Source organism: Musca autumnalis, unplaced genomic scaffold, assembly GCF_047663935.1.
Source record: "Musca autumnalis isolate F117 unplaced genomic scaffold, ASM4766393v1 scaffold_3, whole genome shotgun sequence".
In the NCBI taxonomy this organism is placed as follows: Eukaryota; Metazoa; Arthropoda; class Insecta; order Diptera; family Muscidae; genus Musca; species Musca autumnalis.
Window position 1 is genome coordinate 196,176,037 of NW_027411866.1, and position 15,493 is coordinate 196,191,529.

Consider the following 15,493-nt stretch of genomic DNA (forward strand, 5'->3'; position numbering starts at 1 on the left):
GGGTATCCGCATTCGAACAATATTTGCTCCTAACAGGAAACTAATTACTCCATTTTAGTTCAGAATATTTTATGGTGGGGTATAAAAAGTTCGGCCCGGTCAACTTAATGTTTATACCCTCAGCATTTATGCTAACGAAGGTATATACACTTTCAGACGGGCAAAATGTGCCTCATCGAAATAATGGTTTTAGACCCCAAGTATGTTGGACGAAATCCGTTTCAGACAATTTTGAGTTGATTTAGCCATGTCCGTCCTTCTGTCTGTCTGGCTGGCTGGAGCGCACGACAACTGTCGAACGGATCAACCGATTCGGTCCAAAATTTGGTTTTAGTAATATTTTGTACAAACTTAGTTTAAGTTTGAAGATCGGTAATACAGGTCCACAACTTCCGGTACTTCCCCCAATATTTAAAGAATGTCACTATAACGGTATGCACGATATCTCTTGAACGGAGCAATCAATTTGGATATCCCAATATGTTGTCTAAATTTTTTTCTCCTTAGGTATATTATGTTTTCCGTGGATAAGTCCATGCTTCCTGGAATACTGGTGCAAAACTTATACGATGACCAACTGAAATGACTAGAGGGCGCGATATCTATCGAAAATATATGACTACCAAAATAAGATCCACTTCCATAATGGACTATGTCGGTCCATTCCTTTAAGTACCTTTTCCGCAAGCCTTTTGAACTTTAATTCTAGTCCACATTTTTGTGCGTATTTATTTTTTGGAATAAACTGTTTCAAATTAACTGGCTAAGGGTATATCTCTGTCGGCTTAGCCGACTGATACTTTTTTACTTGTTTTGCTTGAACTCCTAAATCTTTTCCATTTGACCCAAAAATCTTGTCTATCTTAACCTATGCCACTCAGGCGATCTTCGTTTCCATAGTAATTTGTATGGGGCCAAAAGTGCATTTTCATGGAAATCCTCTAAAACCCACATTTATGGTCCAATCGATAAAATTGTTTTCCAGTTCATTGTTGTGGCTTAAAAACGAAGCCAACAAAAAATTTTGAAAATCGGATCGAATTTTGTTTCTTGCACGGTGCTCTTAAACCAACTTTAAATGGAGGTGCTTACACTGGTAAGCTTTTGCGGATTATTAAACTACAATGTTCATAGATGAGAAAAATCAACAAACAAACAAAAATCGCCGGAGCGTTTTTTTAATAAATCGCGGTCAAAGTTCACAGTTTTAGGGTTTTAAGGTTTTCGCGTGATTGTCCTTTATGATAAGTTCGTAGGTTTTACAATTTTTGAGATATAGAAGTTCAAATTGGCACAATTCACTGACTGTATCGTCTCATTATAAAATAATGTAATGACTACAATTTCCCAACTTAAACTTATATATATCGAAAATGATACAACCTAGGAAAAATGTCTACAGCTAATCTGGTAAAGAATTTTCACAGCTATAAGATTTTCTCTAGACCCATTTCGATAAGACTTACCGTTTTCAAGCAAATCGTGAAAACCCTAACAAAGAAACCTAAAGATGTGATCAGAACTTCTATATATCAAAAATGGTTAAACCTATGAAAATATCATAATGGTCAATCTTGTAGAGAGTTCTCACTGCTACAACTATGTGTTTAGTCCCATTTCGATAGGACCCTCAGTTTCCAAGCAAAATTGGAAAAACTTAAAAAACCATAAAAATTTGAAATTTGAGCGGAGATTTTTTTTATTTTTCTCATCTATGAACAATGTAGTTTCAGAACCCGCAAAAACATCCCAGATGTAAGCACTTTTCATTCAAAGTTGGCTCAAGAGCACGGTGTTGGGTATTTTGGGCCCTATATAGCTAGATATATCAAAATTCGATCCCAAGCAGGTATGCTTAGGATGGTCGTAGATCAAGACCATCCTAAACATACATGAATTTATATAGTCCAAAATGATTTTATATTATTCGTAGAATAGCACATTTCCTAAAAATACTACAACTAATCAAATTCAATATATATCCTTAAAACCTTAGAAAGGCATATTCTTTTTGTCCACATTTTGTTTTTCAATCGAATCTTTTGTGTAAATCTACACAATATTGGAGATTTCTATAGTTCTACTTAATAAAAAAAAATACATACACCTAAGGGAAAATCAAAAAACTTACCTTACGTTCCTGTTCATCTTTCGCCAGTTGGCCACCTCCGCTGACATTGTTATTCTCGCCATCACCGTCAAATGGTGCGGGTGTTGTGGGTATATCACATTCTTCTGTTGGTGGCACTACACAGCGCAATGAATGCCTATCGAAAACAAGCATAGCTGGACAACGTTGTAAACGTGGATAACCACCCTGGCATTGCCAATAACGATTGCAGGATTTACCCAAAGGAACATTACCGTTGGGGTCATCATTGCAGAGAGCTGTGGTGGAGGAGATTTTTTTTTTCGTTTGATGTTCCAAAGTAGAATCATTGATGTTCCCATTCATTTCATTTCAAACATGAGCAGGCAGTCATGACCAATAACAATAACACAGGTATAGACAGAGACATTACAGTTCCAAGGATACCAATACCAGCCAAAGTATACAGCATATTGTGGTACGTATATGTTTGTAAAATGGATGTTGTCGAAACATTGTAAAACATTTTGTTCGAAGGAAGATGTGTTGTTTACAGCAGAGGAAGAAACAAGAAAAAAAACACAGTAAATTTACATAAATCATTCCAATATTTAAAACCATTAAAATGTTCATTTTAGCCACACTTTCAAACAAACACAAACACATTATGAATGGCCCTTACATGTATTTGGCATAGACTAACAAAACTCTAGAGAGAATTCTTAAATGTCTGTTTACAATATTGTAAACATAGTTTGAAAATTTCAACTTCAACAAATTACATAAAGTTTGTTTAAGGACATCGTAACAAGTGCCAGATGTTAAAATATTAACTTAAAAGGATCTCCAATATATTTTCCAAATAAAAATAATGCAGGGCGGAAATGTTTAATGTTGGTCAATATATTCTAAATGATGCTTCATTTAAAAGCCATCTTAAATATTTACTTTATACTGCAATTTAGATTGATAGGACCACAATGTGTCATTGTTTCCTTGTAGGTGAGTCTTAAGGTAGATGGGGGGAATGTGAATAGATACGATGACAGAGATCAAACAAAACTACAATATACGGTAAGTAAAATAGTTAATGTGTATAAATTTTAAGCTTCAGTAAGAGATTACTTATACAGTTTCTGTCGTAATAAACCTATCGCATTACTGACTACTGTCCAGGCCTATAAACTTATGAAATGTTGCACATCCTTATCAGTTTATTAATTTAATTCACAATTCTTAGCATAATTAGTTGGCAGTAAGTATATACCATCTTACTAATACGAGGCCAGGACAAAGGCTAATCGGCTCAAAAATAATGACTACAGTGTTATACAAAAGTTGACCAAAAAATGTTTATGTTGAAAATCTAAAATAACCAAATCCGTTCTCCCACAAGATAGAATTTTTGCATCAGATCCCTTGAATAGTTTTTGTTTTTTTTTTTTTTATTAAATTAGAGGTTTATTTTTGCGATGTCCGTTGTTAGCGTTCTTCGCCATGAGTTCTCCTTGTCGATTCCATTCCTAATCATACCTTGCGATGCTGTCAAGGGTTTTACGAAGAGTATGGTCGACCCAACTCCACTTTCATTCCATCAGTTGTTTGTCAATGGGTAGTTCGTTTGACTTCCTATTTATACCCAACACCACACTGTGGTAAGGCGTATTATGTGTTTGTGCATTTGTATGTAACATATCGCATCCTTGTATGCATGAGGAAACGAGATAGACCCATAGTTCCTTTTGGGAACATATCGCTCATTTACTCAAAGAGTGACATAACTCAAAGAATACGTTTTCCGTGTTAGCAATTTCTATTTTTTCTACGACTTCTACTTTATCTTGTGTCAAATTTTCATGTTGATAACTCTAAAACTCAACGAGTTACAGCTCAATTACTAAGAGTTTGGCATAATTCAACATCTTTTTAAGTTTGGAAGTCAAATTTCAATCTCCAACTTAAAACGCGTTTTTCTCGAAACTTGATTTTTGATTTTTCTTTCAGTACATGAGCGATATGTACATAAAATCACTTTCTAAGACAAGGACGAACAGACCAAAGATATATTTTACGAGCGCTTAGAAGAATCACGTGACCATTGCTCTGGCCATGACGATTTGAATGCCAAAATTGGAAATTGGCCCAACAGTCGGGAAATTCAGTCTCCACCGTAAAACATCTGACAATGGTATGCGACTGAGAGACTTCGCAGCAGCAAAAAACATGGTAGGTAGCAGTGCCATAATTAAGCATCTCGGCATTCTTAAGGCCAGCTGGCTCCAGATCAAACAACAAGAAATCTAATTGATCACTTTGTGATAGATGGCAGATATTCTTCGAGCGTGTTGGATGTACGATTGTTCCTAGGAGCAAACATAGACTCGGGCCACTACCTTGTTGCAGCTAAGGTTACGTACCAGAGAAATACAATATGGCACTCATGAGCCACATGAACCACTTAAAAAACAAGCCTACGCACTGATTGCCATCCAAAAAACAAGTTCTCTTAAAATACATACTCATAGGCACTCGGGTATGCTTAGCACATGTCGTTTTGCGCACTCGGCAACATTTTATGTCTTACCTTCTTACTCATTGGACAACAAGTAATAATTGTCACTCAATCGATTGTCTTATGAGAGATAGAGAGGCAGGCACAAGTGGCTCAAGCACTTGTATGATAATGAGTATACCCAAGCAACAAGTAACAACCCCCAATGCAAGGCATAAACAAAAGCAAACACAATATTACAAACAAACAAAAAAAAACACGTGCAGAAACACACAACATACAAAGGCACACAAAACGCAATCCTTATACTCTTCGCCCACATTCTTCGTGAGTTTCTTGTGCCACTCATCTATGATGAAGAGAACTCTTGTGACTTTTGCACACAAGTCAAAATTCGATTTACACCAGGAGGAGGCATTGTGACTCACAAGAGAGCCCATGTGCTCTAAGTGAGCGTAAATTTGTTATCGCTCACAGACTGTATAGATGCTAACACGTTGTGAACAACAACAAATTTACGCTCATTGAGAGCACAAGAGAGACCCAAAAATGTTCTCTGCCTCACTCTGATTTACACCATTGATGCTCAAAATAAAAAAGAGAGTAAAGTAGTGAGAGAATCACAAGAAAGTTTGTATCAGCATTCCGTGGTTGTTATAACTGCAACCAGTAAACATGTGGCCGGTGTGTGCGCTTTTGTTCAGTTTCCCCACTAAAATTATGCGTACATCCATGCACATGTTTACTTGTCGGCTGATCTACGACGACTGATTGTTATTCTCATTGTGAGTACACGTATCATGTAGTCACGTTAACGTATATGGATGATCTTGGCTGATTTACACTCATTTCACCCTCTAATCTTAAAGCGACGGCCGTAAAATCATCAATTGCTTTTTGTTGTGTGGTAAATATACTCGAGTGGCAAATACATACACTTGCTATTAAAATGCTCGAGAACCAAAAAAAATGGTTTGTACCTACGTGGCTCGCTTTTGCTTGTGGCTTATTAAAGATTTCTGGTACGTACCCGTCTAAACATTGCAAATACAGCACGAACAGACACAACACGGAAGTTGAACATCGATAAGCTGCAAATGCAACAGATAGCCCCAGCATATTCCACCCAACTAGCTCAATTGCTTAATGAAAACACTCCTCGTCCTGATATCATATCAGCACAATGGGAAAATATTGTACACTCCATGCAAACAGCCCATAAAATCCATACTTGGATACCACAGACCTCCACCAAGGAACCCAGGAGTGTCGTGCTGCTACCGAAGAGAAAAAATGAGCTATATAGGCATACTTTACAATCAGTAGCAAAGTGTAGCGCACAAGAGAGGTATCCGGAAAAAAAGAGAGAGGAGAAACGTCTTTTCCACAGGAAAAGCGGCAGTGTAAAAAAATCGAGATGAAGTCCGAAAATTCAAACAAAGGGTGAAACATCAAACTGATGGTTTTGGTACAGGCACATTCTCCTGTAGAGCCCAGCAAGGTTATTTGGTAACAGATACTGATAGTATGCTCAGGATACGGAAAGACAAACATTTGTTGTTCCAATACTAGCGAAGACGACGAAGACACCACATGTCCAATGAATACCGCCCGGGAAAGATGAGGTACAGACAGCAAAAAACCAGATGAGTAATAAGGCAGCAGGAGCCGATGGATTACCAGCCGAGCTGTTCAATCCCGGATAAGGTGTATGTACCAGCTAGTTAGCAGCATCGTGCGAGTCCAGGAAGTAAAATAAAACAGAAAACAAGTAAAAAAGCCTCTGACATAAAGAAAAGAAGTAACACACAATACTTCTGACGTCTATATAATACGATGTACAACATTTGGACCAAATCGGTTTCTCCCTACCAGGGTTATCTTAAGTACTACCCAGTTTAGTTTGTACCGGCAGGTTTTTTGAAGCTTTTGGGCTATTATCTCAATAAGTAAGGTCGTGCCCCTGAAAAAACAAGTACCGTCGTAATGTGAAAAGCGAATACAAGTTGTTACAACAAACCCCAAAGGGATTCGAAGTCCAAATTTTGGGCTGAAGCCGAATCACCGATTCGGCTGATCCGTTCGAGGGTTATGGGGGTATTTTAAAACTTTCGGACTATTTTCTCAGGAAGTATGGACTTTCCCCTGAAAAATATGTACTGTTGTAATAGAGGTAGCGAATACAAGTTGTTACAAAAAGAAGCAAACCGATTTGAGAGCAGGCCTTTAACTGCACTCTTCACAAATTTTGTATAGGAAGTGGACCTATATAGTCCATATTGGACTCTTATATGTGTCGGGTAGAAATTTCCCGATGTGAAAAGTATGGACCAAATCGGTTACTCCCTTCTAGAATTGTCGTGCGCACAATTTTTCCGAACATTTTCAAAGTTTTGTGGGGGAGGTACTTGAAGGAGTGGACCGATATGGCTTATCATCGAACATAAACTAAGTTTAGACAAAATATTACGAAGATCAAATTTTGGACCGAATCGGCAGATCCGTTCGAGAGATATCCTGCGCTCCAGCCACTACACACGGTGTCATAGTCGTTTTTTTGCACCTTTCAGGCGATTTTCTCAGGAAGTATGGACTTGCCAATAGGGGTACACAGTGAAATGCAATAATCGGTTTTCGGTCGAGTTTCGATTATTCCTTAACCGCGGAAAACCGATCATAATCGAATATAATCGACCATTTTCGTTGATGCAATCTGTGATGTACATATGTACAATAAAGTACCGTCCATTACGCAGTTTTAGCACACCCAATAGTCAACTACGACTAATAGTCGTCCACGATTAATAGTCGACTACGAATAATAGTTGACTCCGACTTTCGAAAGTCGATTAAGAATAATCGGTTATACGGTTTTCGCACAGTGAATAGTCGACTATGATTTTTAGGGATTTTATGGCTAATAATCGATTAACCGAAATCGGTTTTACGTATCCCTAGCCCACAAAAAAAGATGTACAGTTGTAATAGGGACAACCTGATCCAAAAATGTCAAAATGATCTGCACTTGTGGGAAATTTCTTGAAATTTTTATGTGGAAGATACTCGCAGGAGTGTTCTAGTAGCTCATATTCTAACCTAACCTATCGCTGGAAGAAATATTTGCTCCAGTCAGCTCGACAGACGGACGGACAGCGATAAATCTGCTTGTCTGAAACGGATTTCGTCCGAACATATGTGGGGCTCGAATATTTCCCTGTAAACAAATCACAAAAGGCAATGCGGTTCGATCGTTTTCAAGTTTTAAAAATGGTGGTCCTTGTGGTTAGAAATAAAATGACAATGTTATTCGTAGGAGAGAAATACTTCGTGACATAATTACCCGAAAGCTCTAATAACCCTACGTTGACCAAATAAAATGGCTGACAGATACGATTACTTCCAAAATGAGTGACTCCCAAAGTTTAATGAAATTCCAAGATGGATTAATCAGCCCACTCCTTCAGTACTTCCTCCACCTAATTCTAACCCTTTTAAGCTTGAGTCCAGTTTAAGGCAACTGCTCAGATCCGCATGCTTTGTAAATCCCAGTTTTACCGTTGCTGATACAAAAATTAAAAACAAATGGTATTTTTCTTTATAAAAACTGTTTTTAAATAATTTTTTTTTTCAAAAAAAATTAGTTTTTTCCCAAAATAAAAAAACACTCCTATGAGAAACGGTATGAAAAAAACAAACATTATAAACTTGGAATTTCAATAAAATTTAGTACCTGAGGAAAAATAAAAACAACAGTGATCACAATATCTGTTATAGTTTCTGAGAAATAGCTGTATCTCTCTCTCCAGAAATTTGCAAAAAGTGCGTATTTTCTTAAATGAGAAAACATTTTTCGTCTTTAGGAGCACTCCACGCTCACACCTTCCAATATTTTGTATAATTTTTTGTTTTCCCTAGTTTCAATATGTTTACTATCGAAAACCATATAAAAATTAAAAATCGGTGACAACAAATAATGGGGGTTTTGGCCAGGAAAGTCGATTTCTGAACCACTGTGCGACGGCAGCTTTGAAAAAAAGTGTCTCGCAATGTCTGGCCTTTTGCTCGTTAATGCTGCATTTTCACCCTCCCAAGGACTATATGCGCGTTCTACTATCGCCGCCTGAAATGCCCAAAGACATAACTCTACAAAATCAAAATTCGCTTTTTTATTGAATCTGATACATAAAGCTAAAATACGTGCCCTTGCAAAATGTTAAGCTTCTATATTTAAATAACGATCCTGTTCAAGAAATAACATTTAGGAAAACGGGGTAAATGTTGCCAAGATTCTCGTATTCAAAAGATTGATATAAAATTTTTTATTTTATGTTTTTGCTTCTTCTGAGTTACGTCTTTGGACATTTCAGGTGACGATATATATCTTAAATCTATAAACAAATTCTACAGTTACACTCATTGCAATAATCCAATGCCAAATACATGTCCAATTCCATTCTATGCAAACTAAATCAAATTAAATATCACGGGAATTGCTTAATCGATTAGAGTGTGAGTACGCGATCATCTACCAAATTTAAAATTCCCACAATGTCGTTCGGAATGACATTGTAAGGCCATACTTTATTCTCCAAACACTAGTCACCGAGGATTTATACTTACGATGTTTCTGGCAACCATCGACATTTTCAGGCCAATCACAGCTGTGGGCATTCTCATTGTAGAGCAGACCGCCAATACAAAGTTGCTCAGTGGCAGTGCCATTCCAACAAGTCCAATAACGTGTGCATGATGTTTCATGACCAAATATACCATACAACCAGTCGCAGTGTTCCGTTGAAATTGGACCATCTGTGGATGAGAAGAAGAAGAAAAAAGAACGAAACGATAAAACAAGAAAAGAACATCAAAATAACACATCAAATGCATGTAGAATTATAATACAACCACCAACCAAACCAATGCTCAGTGCCACCACAATGGTGGCCATGTGACATTCACAATGTCCAACGGCGCATACGATGGCCAACCGATTCTCACCTGACCGACCACCTAACTGAGATTAAAAACTGACTTCAGAAGAATTGCAATTGAAGTGACCCATCCAAAAAAGCATTGATTGTTGGACACACTTGCGGTGGTATAGTACGACGAGTAGTAGTCACCGTAATTGTAATGTATCAGTTCCGTAAGAACATTTAGGTAAATAGATTTTCAGTAGAACATAATTCCAAATTGCCCGATCAGAGGTACTGTGTATGAACAGAATGAAAAAAGATACAACGAAAATAACAACATTCACAAAATGTTGCCGAACGAATGAATGAATGAATTGAAGAACGAACATGCTGCTAAGTGCATTCAATTGAATGTTTTTCTGGTTCAGTTATATGTTGGAGTTGTTATTGTTGACCAAATGTATGCCATCCATAAATTGTCACTTTAATAGGTTTGCTGAAGCTGTTGCTGCTACTGCATGCTGCTGCTGTTGTTACTCCTGCTACTACTACCGTTGGTGAACCTGTTTTAACCACTGGAGTTGGTATTTTTTGGTTGTCCAGCATCATCAGACGTAGCAGTTGCCAATTAACAGTGGTTAAAAAGAATTAAGATGTCCTCGATTTCCTTTGATAATTGAGACAGACAAAATGTAATGCAATAGGAACAGCGCAAATCTCATATATGTACATATAATTTTATATGAATATTTATAATTAACGTTTTTTCCAGCACGGAAGTTACATTCGAACTTCTCCATAACGGATTGACCCAAAAATATGAATTGCCGTTTCGTTGGTGACTGCCAGGTTTTAAAACTTTAAGGGCATGACAACAAGTAGTATGAACTTGATCACCAAAAAAAAGGAAGCTGATCTGTCTGGTAGAAGTAGTACGTTGAACGTGATCTAAGTTTGGATCAAATATTGCGAGGTTCCATGTTTGGACATAATAAGCTGATCCGCTCGGGAGTTATTGTGCGCATCAGCCTTTTGTGGCCTCTAAAATTTTTTTAGAAATCTAAGAGTCCTTTGGAGACCCCTAATACACGAGGCCTTTGGAGATCTCTAAAAGTATTTTTAAAAATCCACGAGGCCTTTGGAGGCCTCTAAAAATATTGTTTAAAACACGACGAGGTCTTTGGAGGTCTCTAAAAATATTTTTAAAAATCCACGAGGCCTTTGGAGGCCTCTAAAAATATTGTTTAAAACACGACGAGGTCTTTGGAGGTTTCTAAAAATATTTTTAAAAATCCACGAGGCCTTTGGAGGCCTCAAAAAATATTTTTAAAAATCCACGAGGACTTTAGAAGCCTCTAAAAATATTTTTAAAAATCCACGAGTCTTTGGAGGCCTCTAAAAATATTTTTAAAAATCCACGAGTCTTTGGAGGCCTCTAAAAATATTTTTAAAAATCCACGAGTCTTTGGAGGCCTCTAAAAATATTTTTAAAAATCCACGAGTCTTTGGAGGCCTCTAAAAATATTTTTAAAAATCCACGAGTCTTTGGAGGCCTCTAAAAATATTTTTAAAAATCCACGAGGCCTTTGGAGGCCTCTAAAAATATTTTTAAAAATCCACGAGGCCTTTGGAGGCCTCTAAAATTTTTTTTGAAAATCCAAGAGGCCTCAAAAAAAATTTTTATAAATCCAAGGTGCCTCTAAAAATATTTTTAAAAATCCACGAGGCCTTTGGAGGCCTCTGAAAATATTTTTAAAAATCCACGAGGCCTTTGGAGGCCTCTAAAAGTATTTTTAAAAATCCACGAGGCCTTTGGAGGCCTCTAAAAATATTTTTAAAAATCCACGAGGCATTTGGAGGCCTCTAAAAATATTTTTAATAATCCACTAGGCCTTTGGAGGCCTCTAAAATATTTTTAAAAATCCACGAGGCCTTTGGAGGCCTTTAAAAATATTTTTAAAAATTTACGAGGCCTTTGGAGGCCTCTAAAAATATTTCTAAAAATACACTACGCCTTTGGAGGCCTCTAAAAATATTTTTAAAAATCCACGAGGCCTTTGGAGGCCTGTAAAAATATTTTTAAAAATCCACGATAATAATATTTTTAAAAATCCACGAGGCCGTTGCAAACCTCTAAAAATATTTTTAAAAATCCACGAGGCCTTTGCAAGCCTCTAAAAATTTTTTTAAAAATCCACGAGGCCTTTTGGAGGCCTCTAAAAATATTTTAAAAAATCCACGAGGCCTTTGCAAGCCTCTAAAAATATTTTTAAAAATCCACGAGGCCTTTTGGAGGCCTCTAAAAATATTTTAAAAAATCCACGAGGTCTTTAAAGGACAAATATTGCCAGGTTCCAAGTTTGGACATAATAAGCTGATCGGCTCGGAAGTTATAGTGTGCATCAGCCAGTCAAAGCGCATCAGCCATACGAGGCCTCTAAAATGTTTTTAAAAATCCACGACGCCTTTGGTGGCTTCTACAAATAATTTTAAAAATCCAAGAGTCCTTTGGAGGCCACAATTCACGAGGCCTTTGGAAGCCTCTAATAATATTTTTAACAATTCACGAGGCCTTTGACGATGCATAACCTATCACGCACCGACGTTGTGTGTGGCATTCGCGTACGATTTATAGAAGATATTGAATGCGACCTCCAGAACTTCGGGGTAATTATGAAGCATTCAGTGGGAACTTCATATCCACATGCCAAGTGGCGAATTTTTATACCCTCAGCCTTTAGGCTATGAAGGGTATATACACTTTCATACGGGCAAAATGTGCCTCATCGAAATAATGGTTTTAGACCCCAAGTATGTTTGGACGAAATGTGTTTCAGACAATTTGGAGTCGATTGAGCAATGTCCGTCCGTCTGTCTGTCTGTCTGGCTGGCTGGAGCGCACGATAACTCTCGAACGGATAAACCGATTCGGTTCAAATTTTGGCTTTCGTAATATTTTACCCAAACTTAGTTTAAGTTCGAAGATGGGCTATATCGGTCCACTCCTTCCGGTACCTCCCCCACAAAAGTTCGAAAATGTTCGGAAAATTTGTGCGCACGATAACTCTTGAAGGGAGTAACCGATTTGGTCCATACTTTGCCCATCGTGGAGCGTGTACCAGACTTAGATAAGGTTTCTATATGGACTCAATCGGTCCACTCCTTGGGGTACCTCCCACACAAAATTTCGGAAAAGTTCAGTTTAGGGCCAGCTCTGGAATCGCTTTGATTTTTGTATTAACAGCTTGTATTCACTGCCCTCCATACGACGGTACAAGTTTCAGCAGGGGCAAAACCATACTTCCCGAGAGAATAGCCTGAAAGTTGCAAAAAAAACCCTATGACACAGTGTGAGGTGGTTGAAGCGCAAGATAATTCTCGAACGGAACTGCCGATTCGGTCCAAAATTTGGCCTTAGTAATATTTTGTCCAAACATAGTTTAAGTTTGAAGATAAGCCATATCGGTCCACTCTTTCAGGTACCTCCCCCACAACAGTTCAAAAATGTTCGGAAAAATTGTTCGTACGGTAACTGTTGAAGGTAGTTGTCAAATTGGTCTATACTTTACACATCCTAATACATCTACCAGATATAGATCAGGTTCAAATATGGACTATATTTGTCCACTCCATCCCGTACCTCCCAGACAAAATTTCGGATAAGTTCACTTTAAGACCTGCTATGGAATCACTTTGATTTTTGTTGAGACAACTTGCATTCGTTGCCTCAATTACGATGGTAAAAGTTTTTTTTGGGGCAAGTCCATACTTCTTGAGCAAACAGCCTGAAGAGTGTAAAAACATTCTAAGGCACCATATGTTGTGGCTGGAGATCCACTTCCATAACGGTCAATGTCGATCCATTCCTTTTAGTATCTCCTCCGCAAAACTTTTGAACTTTAATCCTAATCAACATTGTTGTCGGTTCAAATATCCAAAATTTTTAAAACCCCCTAAATACATTGAAAAAAAAAAATTGTTTCAATATACACAGGCTGAGGGTATATCTCTGTCGGCAAAGCCGACTGATACTTTTTTACTTGTTGGCTGGTATTTTCATATTGTTTGCATTGAAGACCTCAATAAAGTGGAAACTGAGGTCACGAACGTAGAATCATACGCTAACGTAATAATCGCAAGTAACAATTAACAGTTCCGATGATATCGCCCCTTATTGTTCCTTATCTATACGACGTTTAGACTTATTGTTCCTCAATTCCACATATAACCCAACGTTTAAAACCAGATCGGAGTGTAGTAATTTCGACATCCTCGAACAGCTTAGCATGACAGACAGTATCAATTTAGTTTAGTCAGAACCAATGATACCATTACTGCCATGTGACACGGCCTATTCTGGTTGAGACCTCGGCTATATTGCACGCAGTGCTGTTGTAGTACTATGCTGCTTTCGGTACATACATTCATACATATATGTTGTTGTTGTAACAGTGTTTATTAATTATGTTTGTATATTGGTTCTTCTGTTCAATCTGGCTCTGGGTCTATCTCCAGTTCCAGGAAAATGGCTGCTTTGATGGGATGCAGCCACAGATCCACTGGAGTTAGATGAGTAGATTTGGCGGGGCAGTTGAATAGGTGCTTTTTGTCGTGCGGCCCATGCCGCATACTGGGTAGATGTCTTGCACGGCGCGATCGATTTCCGCCCAATAAGAATTTAGGCGACTGCAATATCCTGAGCGTAGTTTAGCCAAACCTACTCTGGTTTGTCGTGGCAGCTCACGTTCCTCATATACATTCATATGTTCCCTCAACATGCCCGAAGGGACAAGGGAGACTTCTATCATATCAATGAGTGCACGCCGATACATATTGGCTCAATGATATGAGCCTAGTTTTTATCACCAAGCCAGAACGGCGTGTCCTACGACACCACTTGTAGAGAAGTTTCTCATGGTGGGTCATTCCGGGACCCGTGTGGATTATCCGTAATTGAATAGCACACCCCTAAGCTGGAAAGAAGTAACGCTTCAAGAATTTTGGCATCCTTGGCTAGTTTCAGTAGCTGGACCACCCTGCCAGGCCTCGATAAATATTAGGGTGGCTAACAATAAGGTGAGCACTTTGTTTAGATACTCGACTCCTGGTTCAACCAGCTGCTTTAACATCACAATAATATTGCGCCGAGTCTAAGCGCCTTGGATGATTTTGCACCTCGGAGAACATTAAACACATAAAAGCGACGCAAATTGTCGGATAAAAAAGCTTTCGATCCTGTCACAAGGACCAATTATCCTGTTTACAGCGTTCAACAATGCATTAACCGTAATTTATTACCACAATTTCTAGTGTTGCAGAACTTCAGATGTCCTTACCACATTTTCAGCGGCTAACCTTTTGACTTCTTATGTCATATCTCAGACTGTGGGATTGCTAGCGTTCGAACCGCTAAACTTATCACGGTTATTTGCTAATCCCGTCGTCTCAGCTCAGCCCAGCTTTTAGGTATTTGCCCGACAGGAATATCGTTTGGGGCTGCAGCATTGAAAATACCTCTCTGCCATCCAAACTGCTGAAGGATTGGACATTTCTCTAAAGGTTTGTTTCGTAAGTTCTCTGAGTCGTTGCCCATTGGCTTTCCCAAGGTTGACAAAGTACTGCGTTCCGAGGTAATGAAGTCGGGTGGCCTATTGGGGTATAGTCAGGCTCAAAGAAAATGACGAAGAAATGTCAGGCGAGCTACTGCATTCTCAAATGCAAATTGTGGAGCTATCTACACCATGCCTAACATCTCCTGGTATGAATGCTGATTAGTCGGCCATTCTCCAAATGTGGGCCACAAGAGTCAAGCTCCATGAGGTAGGTCTGTACTGGCAGACAATAGAATGACAAGCCACCACCTTTATTTCTCATACGATCCAAAAGCTGTGCGTTGTATCCATCACATCTACGAAGACGGTAGGTGTTGTTTAGCTTTCTTGAATCTTGAGTCGTCGTGACCATTATCCTGTGCCG

The 15,493-nt window shown here is 38.4% G+C and overlaps 1 protein-coding gene across 2 annotated transcripts in view; it reads right to left on the reverse strand.

Moving 5' to 3' along the window:
- The window catches only part of LOC141398666 (protein obstructor-E-like), a 505,056-nt gene that overhangs the window by 77,579 nt on the left and 411,984 nt on the right, over positions 1-15,493 (reverse strand). For both annotated transcript variants that reach the window (XM_073976192.1, XM_073976191.1), the window contains exons 4-5: positions 9,222-9,410; positions 2,132-2,388 (exon numbers count right to left, since the gene is read on the reverse strand). In XM_073976192.1, coding sequence (XP_073832293.1) covers positions 2,132-2,388; positions 9,222-9,410 — 446 coding nt within the window. The remainder of the gene's footprint in view (positions 1-2,131; positions 2,389-9,221; positions 9,411-15,493) is intronic.